The sequence below is a fragment of the Pipistrellus hanaki genome (genome assembly GCF_964339955.1).
Source record: "Pipistrellus hanaki genome assembly, chromosome: 1".
NCBI classification, from domain to species: domain Eukaryota; kingdom Metazoa; phylum Chordata; class Mammalia; order Chiroptera; family Vespertilionidae; genus Pipistrellus; species Pipistrellus hanaki.
The window spans coordinates 163,895,911-163,910,415 of NC_140503.1; the positions used below are offsets into that span (position 1 = coordinate 163,895,911).

At 36.6% G+C, this 14,505-nt stretch overlaps 1 protein-coding gene across 1 annotated transcript; it reads left to right on the forward strand.

Moving 5' to 3' along the window:
• Positions 1 to 5,237: 5,237 nt before the first annotated feature.
• Positions 5,238 to 6,893, forward strand: GK2 (glycerol kinase 2; the record flags this gene model as incomplete). Its single annotated transcript, XM_084869455.1, has 1 exon — positions 5,238 to 6,893. The coding sequence occupies one exon, from the start codon at positions 5,238 to 5,240 to the stop codon at positions 6,891 to 6,893; it is 1,656 nt and encodes a 551-aa protein (XP_084725581.1).
• Positions 6,894 to 14,505: the final 7,612 nt, after the last annotated feature.

Genomic DNA, 14,505 nt, shown 5'->3' on the forward strand with positions numbered 1-14,505 from the left:
CAGGCACAGAAAAGAGGAAGAAAACCATCTCATCACATTGTTTTAAGACATTTGTTCTCTTGTAAAGTATGTGCAGGCGTCTCACACAGAATCCGCTAGAACCCGTCTAGCAGGGGCACTACTGACCAAAGGCAGACTCAGTGTCCAAAGAGAGCCAGTCACTGAGCCTCTCCTGAAGCAGCATTCTGCCACCCCACACCTTTCCTGGAAGGACTTGTGTGCTCTGTATCTCATGTGGGGACATGATCAAAACAACCTTTTCTTTCCTACGTCTCTTTTTCTCCATCCAGGTAAGAAGTTACAGAATAACATGCTGGACAATAAGGGATGGAACCGAAGAAGTCATTCATTCCACCTGCATGAAAGGCTCTCTTGCTTACTGAGTCAGCAACAATGAACCTCAGGAAGGCTTTAAAATGAAACACATTCCTCCTCCCAACCATCACACACAAACACACACACACACACACACACACACACACCAAAGAAAGACTTAAAATCTGTATCCCCATCCCCCCCAAAAAAGATGAGGTGGGCAAGAAAGAACATCTTTCACATTCTGCATTTTCAGAGTAAGTATCCAATGCGACTTGCCATGATAACTAAATTTATTATTAACTGTGTATTTCATGATGTTAGTGACAATATGTTAATGTGATTTTTCACGTCCTCCTGCAGTGAACAGATGGCTCCTTTTACTTTACTTTCCACATCAAGTGTGATTATTTCTTGGTGCCAAAAGCCACCTGCCGCTCCTCGGTCTCCAGTCTAATTTTTTATGTTGGTAAAACACAGCAGGACTTGTTATCAGTTGGATGGCATCTTAATAAAAGGAGACGTGCCAACATATTGACATCATGTTCAAGGGGAAATTTCAGCCCCTTCAGCCCCTTCAAACCCTTAACCCCTTTCCCCCTACCCCTTTTCAAAAACTGAGGGAGAAAAAGTAAAATACATAGATGCAAAGACCCCACCAGATTCAAGATGTTCCATTACAATTGTTGGGCCTGGAGCCAAGATGCCGAATTGGCCTCCCTTTGTTCCTTAAACCCAAGCACCTCACTCAGGGCTCTGATCTCTCATCCTGTGTAATGATAATTAGCCGTAACATATTCCAAAGTCAAATGTAAGCAGGAATACATTAACATTGAGATCAGTGTCAGGGCAATTTTCACTGGGGAAATGACAAAGAACACACACACACACACACACACACACACACACACGCACACGCACATACACACAATAAAACATTTCAAGATTCAAACATTGATAAAATCACTTTCATAACTGTGAACATTAAACTCACTGGCTTGTCTGTTATGAGGGCTTACTTAGAATGCCAAGGCCTCCTAATGTGGATGCCGTGACCTCCACAGCCCAGGCTTAACAGAGAAAATGTGAGTAATAAACCATGATAACTTGCTTTAATCTTTCCATTCTTTATTAGAACAAAGAAGGCTAGTCCGAGAGGTGATTAGTGGTCCAAGAAGAGGTCTTCTCTAGGAAATTGGATGGCATGGCTCTCAACAGCTGGTCCAGCACATTTGGGAACAGCATGTAGAAAAATGCATCAGTGTTTTGAAGATTACCAACTGTGATGATACATTGGTTATGACACAATCTAAAAAAAAATGTTAAATTTCCTAGCCACAGACTATATAATTCAAAGCCCTTGCCATCAAGGCACACACTCTCAAATTTAAAGGCTCAGATAAGTCCAAATTTTACAAACTTGAAACTTTCAAAAATGATTCCCGTTCTTTAGAGATTGAAAAGAGTAACAACATTTTTGAATGCCTGATATTTCTTGTTAAAAGCCAAGTAGTTAAAGATGCAGCTGGCTTCCTAAGTAAGTTTTACAATGGCAGAAGAAAATTCCTACAATGAAAGTGCAACTATCTTAATAAAAAGGATTCATAATGAACGGTTTTCTTGAGATGAACCATTATAACTACATTATTCCACCACAGACTCTCTCAAATTATCATAAACTTGGCAGTGATTCTTTTATTCCTGTCAACTGTCTCTCCAAACAAACAAAAGAACCTTGATCAAATTGATCTCTATTAATTGCATTTTGCAGCTTGACCAGCTTTTTATTTGCATTACATTTTCTCATATTTTGTTATAAAAATTTGTAAACATATAGAAAAGTTGATAGAAGTTTACCACCATCACCATTGTATCTACTATATTAACTCTACAATTAATATTTTGCTATACTAATGTTATCATATATTTTTTTATTTCTCCATCCCTTTACCTTTTCATCAATCTACCTTATTATATTCTATTGTAAATTAAATAACCAATAGCTCATTCAGCAATTAAAATGATCTTGATTTCATGATAATTACTTAATAAAGTGAGGATCATATGTAGTGGTATTCATTAACTCAGTGAACAAATATTTCTTGAGTTTCTGCTTTGGGTCAGACACTGTTCTAAGTGCCAAAGACACAAGATTGAATAAAACAGCCAAGATACCTGTCCTAATTGAATTTATAATTAGTGGGTTTGATAGGGGGAAAAAAAAATAAATGAATGGCACTCTAAAATATGATGTGCAAAGAAAAATATGTCAATATTATATTTAGTTTTAGTAATAAAGGCAGGAAGAATATATGTATATATAAGTATATGCACCACTGTTGCCTATAATAAAGCCCATATACAGCAACCTCTCAAAAAAATTTTGTCAAATTACTGAATGAATGAATACATTTTGAACTTTACAATGAGAACATCATTTAAACAATTGTATATTAAAAGAAACTGCATCTAGAAGAATACCCTTAAAGATATGTAATAATAGAAAATTAATTGGTTTGACAAATCTAATTTTAACAATCCCATATTAACAGACTTTTGGAAGTAGCTTCTGATTTGGAGGAGACTATTCTGAATAGTATGTCCACCATTAAAGCATTTGCATTTGTATAGAATGAAATGCAAATGAAATAGCAATTTTCTTGTAAAGTTGAATGTCTTCACAAATAAGGTTCTGACAATGATTACTTAAATTAGAATATAGGAAAGCTACATATTATATAGACTAACAAGCAAATGTTTCAATTATTTTGTTTTTAATTTTTTTGAAATGAAAAAAATAGAGTTATTTTATGTGTCTTAGTTGAAAAAAAACATTAATCAGCTTTGATTAAAGCCATAATTTAATTTGCAATTACTCTAAGAAAGTTAAATCAACTTTCTTCCTAAACTAAGTTAAGACTAGTATAATCTGGTTATTTAATAGTTTTAATTTATTAACAGTGAAACTAAATATAAACTACTACTCAGATCTGATTTTATTAATGTTACTTGTATTAAATATATAATTCTTTAAAGTATCCCTAAGTACAAAAACTAATACGTTTGTAAACATTTGGAGATATATATATATATATCTTAGTATAGCAGGGGAGAAAAAATGTAAAGATGACATTTTGGGTCAAATCCTTTTATTGTGTAGATTAATATGTTCACTACTGCCAAATATTTGGGAAGGAAAATGTAACATTTTTAAAATTTAAAAACAATCTGTTCCATGCAAATTCAAATTCGATCATAATATGGTACACTGGCATACTGGTAAGTATTGTCTCCAAATTTTTGCTTAGAAAATTTCTGATGGAATTTTTAAAATTAAACAAAGATATTATCAGGAAAATCTACCATTGAAATCAACACCTTATTTTTCAAATTAAGTTTGGTTGCTAATTTTGATTTTCTGACCTCATAAAATTTTTGGAGATATATTAATCAGTTAGAACTGAACCAGAACTGACACAGATGTTACAATTAGCAGAAAGTAAAATAAAAGTATTCTAACTGTAGTTTATGTGTTAAAAAATTAAGTAAATATTTCAAAAACTCCAATTGTACTTCCTGGAAGAAACTATCATGTATGAGGTGAAACATATACTGGATGAATTAGCAGGTTAGACAATGAGAAGAAAAAGATTAGTAAACTTGAAGATAAAGCAATAGAAATCTAAAAGAACCATAGGAAGAAAAGATAATTATAATAATGAGTAGAGCATCGGTGATCTGTAGAACAACTCCAATATATGTGATTGGATTCCCTAAGGCAGAGGAATATATATTATATATTATATATTATATATTATATATTATATATATTATATATTATATATTATATATTATATAGTATATAGTGTATAGTATATAGTATATAGTATATAGTATATAGTATATAGTGTATAGTATATAGTATATATAGTATATATAGTATATATTATATATTGTATTATATATTACCCTGTGTCCCCGAAAATAAGACAGTGTTTTATATTAATTTTTGCTCCCAAAAATGCGCTAGATCTTATTTTCAGGGGATGCGCTAGCTCTTATTTTTCCATGTGCTAGGCCTTATTTTCAGAGGATGTCTTATTTTCGGGGAAACACGGTATATATTAATATATATTAATTATATATATAATATATTATATATAATATTATATAATATATATATATATGTATATATATAGGCCCAAAGTTTTATAAAATCTATAAATCTAATGGTTTCATGAGCCCCAAGCACAGAAAATAATATGCCAAGAAATGTCATTATGAAACTAACCAAAACCATTGATAAAGAGAAACAAACTTAAAGGCAATGAAAGAAAATAGACATTGATAAAAATAAGGATGACCATGATGTTCACACCTGAAATCATATAAGAGAAGATGGTGAAGCAATACATCTAGGGCCTAAAATTTAAATAAGTAAACTCATTACAATTCTATATTCAGATATTTAAATATTTAAATATTAAGAGGAAATACTTCAGACAGTCAAAAGGAGAAATGATTCCTTTTCAGCGTAGGTGCACTATAAGAAACGTTGGAGGAAATCTTACAAACAGAAAGGAAATAACAGAATAGTGCATCCACATTGTAGAATGGAAAGCGCCGTAATAGTCATTACGTGGGTAAAGATGTGATTTTGTTTAAAAAAAAAAAAACCTCAAAAAAAACTCCCTTTAAAGATGACTGAGTAGGTGGGAGAGGGGGTGGGGTAGGAGGTAGCACCAGTTAAAGGACAACGGGCCGCCTCGAGCTGCTGCAGGTGCAGCCCAGGTGGGAGCTGCGCCTGCGCCTTAGACTCTGGAGTCCCCGCGTGCCCCCCCGGCCCCCCCACTCTCCAACCCCCTCCCCCCACAATTATCACCTGGAAACGGCGCGGCCGAGCCCACCGACCGACCGCTTTCATGGCAGCCCCGACGGCGGGGCCCTTGGTCGGGGGGGTGGTCCAGGAGACCAACTCCTCTCGCTTTCTGGTGTTCAACCCCAAGACGGCGGAGCTGCTGGGTCAGCACCAGGTGAAGATATCCCAGGAGCTCCCCCAGGAGGAATGGGTGGAGCAGGACCCGAAGGAGATCATCCAGTCCGTGTACACGTCCATCGAGAAGACGTGCGAGCAGCTCAGCCAGCTGGACATCGACGTCTCCAACATCAAGGCCATCGGCATCAGCAACCAGCGGGAGACCACCGTGGTCTGGGACAAGCTGACCGGGGAGCCGCTCTACAACGCCATCGCTTGGCTGGACCTCAGGACCCAGTCCACCGTGGAGAAACTGAGTCAGAAGATCCCGGGCAACAACAACTTCGTCAAGTCCAAGACGGGCCTGCCCCTGAGCACCTACTTCAGCGCTGTCAAACTGCGCTGGCTGCTGGACAACGTGGAAACCGTCCAGGCGGCTGTCAAGGAAGGGAGGGCGCTCTTCGGCACCGTCGACTCCTGGCTCATCTGGAACCTGACCGGCGGCGCCCAGGGCGGCGTCCACTGCACAGACGTGACCAACGCGAGCAGGACGATGCTGTTCAACATCCACTCCCTGGAGTGGGACAAAGAGCTCTGTGCCTTTTTTGAGATCCCCATGAGCATCCTTCCGAGCGTCTGCAGCTCTTCTGAGATCTATGGCCAGGTAAAAGCTGGGGCCCTGGAAGGGGTGGCCATCTCTGGGTGCCTGGGGGACCAGTCTGCTGCGCTGGTGGGACAGCTGTGCTTCCAGGAAGGGCAGGCCAAGAACACGTACGGAGCAGGCTGTTTCTTACTGTGCAACACAGGCCACAAGTGTGTGTTTTCGGACCACGGCCTGGTGACCACCGTGGCTTACAAATTAGGCAAAGACAAGCCCGTATGTTACGCCCTGGAAGGTTCGGTGGCTATAGCCGGGGAGGTGATCCGCTGGCTGAAAGACAACCTTGGAATTATAGACACCACAGAAGACATCGAAGAACTTGCTAGAGAAGCAGGTACCTCGTACGGCTGCTACTTCATCCCAGCCTTTTCGGGGTTGTATGCGCCTCACTGGGATCCCAGTGCAAGAGGGATCATCTGCGGGCTCACTCAGTTTACCGATAAAAGTCACATTGCTTTTGCTGCCTTAGAAGCTATCTGTTTCCAAACCCGAGAGATTTTGGATGCCATGAACCGTGACTGTGGCATTCCACTCAGACATCTGCAGGTGGATGGGAAAATGACCAAAAACAAAATTCTCATGCAACTACAAGCAGACATTCTGAAGATTCCAGTAATCAAGCCCACTGTCGCTGACACAGCAGCACTGGGAGCCGCCATAGCAGCAGGAGCTGCCGAAGGGGTGGGCCTCTGGAGTCTTAAACCCGAGGATTTGTCAGCCGTCCTGGTGGATCAGATTGAGCCCCAGATCAACCCCATGGAAAGCGAAAGCCGCTATTCGACCTGGAAGAAAGCTACCGCGAAGTCCATGGGTTGGATTACAACTCAGGCTACTGAAAGCACTGTTTCCCCTGCCTTCTCTAGTCTGCCCTTGGGCTTTTTCATAGTGAGTAGCCTGCTGATGCTAATTGGAGCAAGGTACATCTCCAGTATGTCGGACTAACACCACGCATGAGCCCTTCAGACGAGGAAAGAATTCGCAATTCTCTCTCTTAGCTTGATGACACCATCACAGACTGTGCTCATTTGTAAACCTCTGGCTACATGACTTATGAGAACCCTACAGTAGACCTGTGACTTGAAGTAAATAAATTACCGCAAAAATCACTATAGAAATATTTGGTGTGTTTTTTAATGTTGACATTTAAGGTTGGGCCAGCCACGTTGGGGGGTTAACCCTCTCCATTGTCATAAAATTCTGCTCCTTGCCTTCCAGAATAAAGACTATTCAGATTCTCTTTGAATATTCTTCCTGAACGCATCAGGCACTTTCTAACACGATGGAGCAGGATTTGGTTATTTGTGCTACACACACTTGATTAAGAGATATTAACCAACTTCACAGAACTCAGGGATTGTTTTTAATAGACACCAAAAGTCCTATGTTGTGCATAGTAGGGAAACTACATTATTTTTACTGAATGTTTATTGGAAACATAAGTTCTTACAATAGAAATTTAGTATTTTGATAGATTAGACATTTTCCTGGAAAATATTTGCCAAATTAAAATGCTTCAGACATTTTACATAGTCTCACTACTTGCACTGACTAGAGTAGCCTATTTATAAAATAAGCTTATACAAAGAGTAGTCTTAAGTGGACTGCTACATACATAAATATTTTAGTGTAAACATGTGTGTGTGTGTGTGTGTGTGTGTGTGTGTGTGTATTTGGGGCAATGTGTATGCATATTACTTACCAGGAGAAACTTCTTTTTAAAGAGGCAATGTTTACATTTTTTATGTTGTTATTTTTTAAAAGTATATTATGATTTCAACTAAGTTTCTTTTATTATACCTTTTTATTTAATTGACTTAGGTGGTTGTGTGCTGAAAATTGGAATATTACAGTAAAAATTATTATCAGGTAGAAAAAAAAGAACTGACTATTCAAACAAAAATAATCTAGTATGAAGTTTAAACATATGTAAAACAAAAAAAAAAAGTTGGAAGTGTATGAAATGGAAGTATAACAATATAAAGTTCATATACTATATGAGAAGCAATTTAACACTTTAAGTTATACTGATAATTGAAGATGAATACATTATAAAATAACAAAACAAAATGTAATGAGTAAATTAAATACATAGGCTGCAACTATAAAAACATTCAGTTGAACCAAAATAAGGCAGAAAGGAGATGAAAAAGGAAAAGGATGGTAGGAAAATAAAAAACAACAGGAGGGCCCTGGCCAGCTGGCTCAGTGAGTAGAAGTAACATCCCATACTCCAAAGGGTTGTATGTTTGATTCTCAGTCAAGGCACATACCTAGGTTGTGGATTCTATCGTTGGTGTGTATGTAAATGGGAGGCAACTGATTTTTCTCTCTCTCCCCCTCTCTCTCTTCCCTCTCCTCCCCCCTTCTTTTCTCTCTAATATCAATAAAAACACACCCTTGGGTAAGGATTTTTAAAAAATCAGCAGGAAAATATATTTAAACCTAACCATGTAAATAAGCACATTAACTATAAATGGTCTAATTACCTCAATTAAAAAGCAAGATTATTATATCAGATAAAAAATAAGTCTCAAGCCCTAGCCGGTTTGACTCATGGATAGAGCATCTATCTGCCTGCAGACTCAAGGGTCCCAGGTTCGATTCCGGTCAAAGGCATGTACCTTGGTTGAGGGCACATATCCAGTAGTGAGTGTGCAGGAGGCAGCTGATCAATGTTTCTCTTTCATTAATGTTTCTAGATCTCTATCCCTCTCCCTTCCTCTCTGTAAAAAATCAATAAATACGGGTTTTTTTTAAAGAGTTTTACATATTAAAAAAAACAAAAAGACTCAAATATATACTGCCTCCAAGGAACACATTTCAGATATACAGGAAAAAAATAGTTAAAAAGAAGAGAAGCAATATATACCATGATAACATTAATAGAAAGTTGAAGTGGCTATATTAATATCAAAAAGTAAAGTTCAGAGCAAAGAATATTACCAGTGATATATAAGGTCATTTTATAATAATAAATGGGTCATTTCAGAGGACATAAGAATACAAAACATTTATTTACCTAAAACAGCTGCAAAATGCATAAAGCAAAATCTGATATAACTTAAAGGAAAAGTAGCTAGATTTGTAATTATGGTAGGAGATTTCAATATCTTTTCTTCAACATATGGTGGAACAAGTAGACAAATTATAAGTCAATAAAGATTTCTGGAAAATCTCCAAATATTTGAAAATTAAACTTTTAAATAATCCATGAGTTAAAGAGATAAATAAGGAAAATAAAGTGTTTGGAACACACTGAAAATAAAAGCACAATATATGAAAATTTATGAGATATTACTAAAGCAGTACTTAGAAAGTTATAGGACTGAAGTCCTATATTACAAGAGATAAAATATTTCAAGTCAAGAAACAGGAAATAAATTAAATGCAAAGCTGGTGGAAGAAAGGAAAGATGAGAGCAATAATCAATGGTATAGAAAATAGAAAAACAATAGCAAAAATAAATATAACCAAAAGTTGGTTATTTTGGAATATCAATAAATTAATAAGCTTTTAGTTAGTCTGATTAGAAAATAGAGAGATGACAAAAAAAAAATTAGTCCCAGGAATGAAAATGTTATCACTATAAATTCTAATGACACAGGAACAGAAGAAAACTTTGTCAGAAAATTTGAAAACTTAGATGAAAAGGAAACATTAACTACCAAAACTAAAACCTGTAGGTAATTTGAATGGCCCTATATCTATTAAACAAATGGAATTTTCAGTGTACAATCTCCCCACAAAGAAAACTCCAAGCTCAAATAGCTTCAACAGTGAAGAATTAATGTCCATTCTATAAAAACTTTTCCAGAAAACTTAAAAGAAGAAAATACTTTCAAACTTATTCAGTGAGGTTACATTACTCTGATTCCAACACCAGACAAAGACATTACAAGAAGAAGAAGAAGAAAAAAAAAAAACTACTGCAGTTCTATTTTATAAAATTTTTGTAACATTAACCTAACACTATATAAATATGATATGACATCATGGCCAAATTGGAAAAATTAAAGCTAAGGTAATGAATCAGTATAATTAGAAAACTCAGTCAATGTACTTCACTATATTAACCGACTAAGAAAAAGACATTAGATTTAACTAAACACTGTTAGAATGTCCAAAAGTAAAAATATAATCAACCATACCAGATGTTGTTAAAGATGGACACCTGAGTCTCTCATGATTCTGCTGTAAATATCAAATGGCCCAAACATTATAGAAAACCAATAAACATCTATCATATTATTCCAGATATTTACCCAAGAGAAATAAAGACATATTTTATAAAAATTTGTTCATAGCACCTAGTAATAGTCCAAAACCAGACACATCTCAAATGTCCACCAATAGGTGAGTGAATAAACAAACCATGGATTATTCCTGGCATATACAATGAAAGACTACCCAGCAACTATTAATATACACTACAACATAGACCAATTTCCAAATAATTAAGCTGAGTGAAATAAGCCAGACTATATACATAGCGCTTGATTCCATTCATATACAATTCTAGAAAATGCAAACTATTATATGACAGAAAGCAGATCAGTGGCTGCCTGGGAAAGGTGGAGGTGGTGGCATGGGGATGAAGAGTGGGCAGGAATGTGTGGGAGGCGTGATTATAAAGGGACATAGAGAAAATCTGGGGAGTGATGAATATATTATGGCGATGGTTTCAAGGGTGAATACGTATATCAAAATTAGTCAAATTGAACACTTTAAATATGTGCAGTGTATTAGAGAATCCATTTTTAAAAGAAAAAAAATTATCTTCAAACTCTGAAGGAATATAACCAAAGTTTGCTCATGTAGGTTAATCTTTGCTCTTCTCTTTTATGTATAGTGATGTTTCCTCACTGAGTTAGCAGCATGGGGTGTATCAGTTTCTATCTCTAGAAGGTCCATGAGCTTCATTTGAAGTAATTTGTCTGACTGGGATGGAGAAGTAGAGAAAGCACATGATAATGTCTAGTATCATTTAAAACAAATTAATTTCCCATTTAATTTAGTTGGTCATAATTCTCAGTCTGGGACCTGCTGCAAATGACCTTAGGCTGAGTCACAAACAAAGATAGCATAATAAAATCAGCCCAAAGTCCTCAAACTCAGTATCTCATTCCCAGTCCTTTAATATTATACTCCTATGTTTATCAGCTTTCCTTTTTTTCATATCTTTGCCTTTATGCCTCATTTTCATAATTTAAATCATACAATATTGGTAAATTAAAGTACTCTGCCCCAAGGCTATAAAAGAGCTTCTGTGTACCCTATTATAAAATTAGCTAATTAATAATTTCTCTATATTGCCAATAAGCAGAACTACATGGTTAAATTATGATGAGGGGGTCTCGTTGCATACATATTATAAAACAGCAAGTCATCATTTAATGTCAGGCATATGTATGAGAGAGAATGAGCTCAAATACGAACCAGGAGAATGAAAAGCATCTAATTCTGACAGTATTTTCCAAAGATACCATTTGTGAATAAAAACAAGTAACTCATACTTGGGAGGGGAGAGTGTGAGTAAGGAGAAAGAGAGAAAGAAGAAACAAAGAGGGCCGTGGAAGAAAAGGAATGTTAAAGATATCCAAAGAGGAAAAAAAAAAAAAAGCTGTACCATGAAATCTAATTAAAGGCATGCTGTGTGGTATCCACGTGGAAGCAGCACTAAATAGTTACATCATTCTAGCTTAGCTCTAAGAGTGGCAACCATACACTTCAGACTAAGAGGGATAAGCATCTTCCCCTTCTCACCCCACTAAGAATTCTAAATTATTATCTGTCTATGCCTGATTTCTGGTGCTTATGCTATCATTTTGATACTAATACTAATATTCTCTCATTGTTTCAAAGCATAAGTATAAATGTTACATTAAACAACCCCCATTTAGATGGAGCATTATATACCAAATCCATAACCATTAGATATGAAAATTTTGTTTCCATGCCTTTCATTTTTAATCATGTGAACCAATAAGATACCCTAGTGTAATCTCCTAGCAAAGTCTAGAATAAACACAATATCATCTCTGTCATCTCCTTTAACCTCCCACTGAAAAGACAGCTCTATAGTCTATTCTGATTGTTTCAATCAAAACAAAATGAGTAAACTTAATATTTAAATATCCCCCCATAGTTTCCATCAACAACCTTACAGCCTTATTTATGTGAGCTTTGAGAAATTGCATGTGATTCTTGTACTCTATGTGTTTAGCATACATTACAGTTCACAATCATATCAGCCTTCAGCAAACTGATCTATTTTACAAAAAGAAAACAAGAAGGCTTTAACCTTTGGTGGGAAAAAAAGTAGAGGGTGACAAAACGGTGTTAATAACCTTACATTAAAATATCTATGATGTTCAGTTCATTATAAGTAATTCACAGATCTTATATTCACTTATTAAAGTATGTTTTGCTAGTGTCATGGGAAATCATTTACAAAGCCAAAAATAGTAAGGAGATTCTTATTTAGTACTAGAGGCCTGGTGCATGATAATTTGTGCGCTTGGTGGGGGTCCCTCAGCCCAGCCCATGCCCTCTCGCAGTCTGGGACCCCTCAGGGGATATCCACACTGAGACCCCAGGGGATTGGGCCTAAGATGGCAGTCAGACATCCCTCTGGCAGCCCAGGAGCCCTTGGAGGATGCTTGACTGATAGCTTAGGCCAGTTCCCGCTGCCACCCAGAACTCCCCCTGTGGGAGGTGCACTGACCACCAGGAGGCAGCTTCTGCATTGAGTGCCTTCCCCCTCGTGGTCAGTGAGCATCATAGAGACCAATTATTCTCCAGTTAGGATCAATTTGCATTTTACCCCTTTATTATATAGGATTACTATATAGGACATGGCTACACTAGTAGTTTTGAAAGAGAGCTAGGCAAAAACCAGGACAAATATGTCCTTGTGTTCATTAGATTCCACATATAAGTGAAATCATATGGTACTTGTCTTCTTCTGACTGGTTTATTTCACTAACCATAAAGAACAAAATAAACTAACAAACAAAATAGAAACAGACTCATAGATAAAGAAAACAGGCTGACAGCTGTTGAGGGGAGGAAGGTTAGGAAGCTAGGTGAAAAAGGTGAAGAGATTAAAAAAACAAACTCATAGACACAGACAACAGTATGGTCAATAAAATTAAACAATTTCTAGTGATAGAAAATAAGGATAACTCAGCTTGCCTAGCTTTTTCTTTGAACTAAGCAGGCAACCTGTTTAAGTTCACCCCCCAACCTTTTCCCTGCTTTGTATAGTCTTAGAAAAGTGACGAGAGCAGGGGATAAGTAAACATCCTGGAGCACAAAGCTTTGACTAATCTCTCTCTCTCCTCTCTCTCTCTCTCTCTCTCTCTCTCTCTCTCTCTCTCTCTCTCTCTCTCTCTCTCATCATTGTAAGATAAGGTTTGTCTGGCTTCAGTTGTATTTCATTGAATAATCTGATCACTTCTTCCCATCTCAATTTGAAATGGGCCATGGATATCTGCCACTAGCTCAGTTTCACGGTTGAGAACATTGAGAAAAAGAATAAGAAAATCGCCTTCCAATCCAAAGAGGGTATAGTTTTAGAATTTTAGAGAAAACTCACCTAGGGAATATTATTACTTGCATAGAATTTAGTATTGTCAGAAAATAATGTTCTAAAAGAAAACTCCAAGACTACTTTCTCATTGTTGGAGAGCCTGGAATTGAATAGGGCTTCAGAGATCACCAAGTCCAACATCTTCAAATACAAAAAGGTGAGAAATTTAAATCACTTACTAGATATCACAAAGATATTTGGGAGCAAAAGGAAAATCTAAGTTTTTATATTCTAATGTTTCTTTGACAGGGCTTTTCTTGGGCTTTGTGTACCTCAAACAGCTGTTATGATTTTTTACAAGATGAAAGTAAGGTGATAATAACAAGAATTTCTTATGAAAATTAGAGTTATATCTTGACCAACAAATATTATGGCCACTTAAATCAGATACATTCTGGAACACTCTGAATTATAATGAAGTTATTATTCTCCAGTGGATTTTTTTTTTATTTCAGAAAAAAAAAACAAAAAAAAACACAGCACAACATAATATTTGTGGACTCTCTGGGAGCCATTTCATTAGTCATGAAATATGCCAGAAATTTGGGGGTAGACTGGTAGATGTACCATTCTTTTCTAAGTACAAAGCTTGCCACTCTACTCCATAACATTGCTATTCTTTGAGACTTATTTACGCCATCCCTTCTTATCAGGGAAAGATGTAAATTTCTCCTTTCTCTCCTCATCCTCTTCTTTGTCTTTTTCTTTATCCTGAAAGAAACCCTTTGAATCATATCATATGGGATTCACTGCTATTCACAAACATCAAAATGATGGCAATCTGTTTAATATCCTGCAGATGAACAAGAGCTAAAACATGGCATTGGCGACTGGGCACTCGCTGCCTACTGGGCAGCAAGCAGAGATGTGCTAAAGATCTGGTGTGTTGTTCCATAGAGAAGAATGACATTCATTACAATTGTATCAAAAACAAATTATGTACCAAATGCTTGCCTTGGTGAG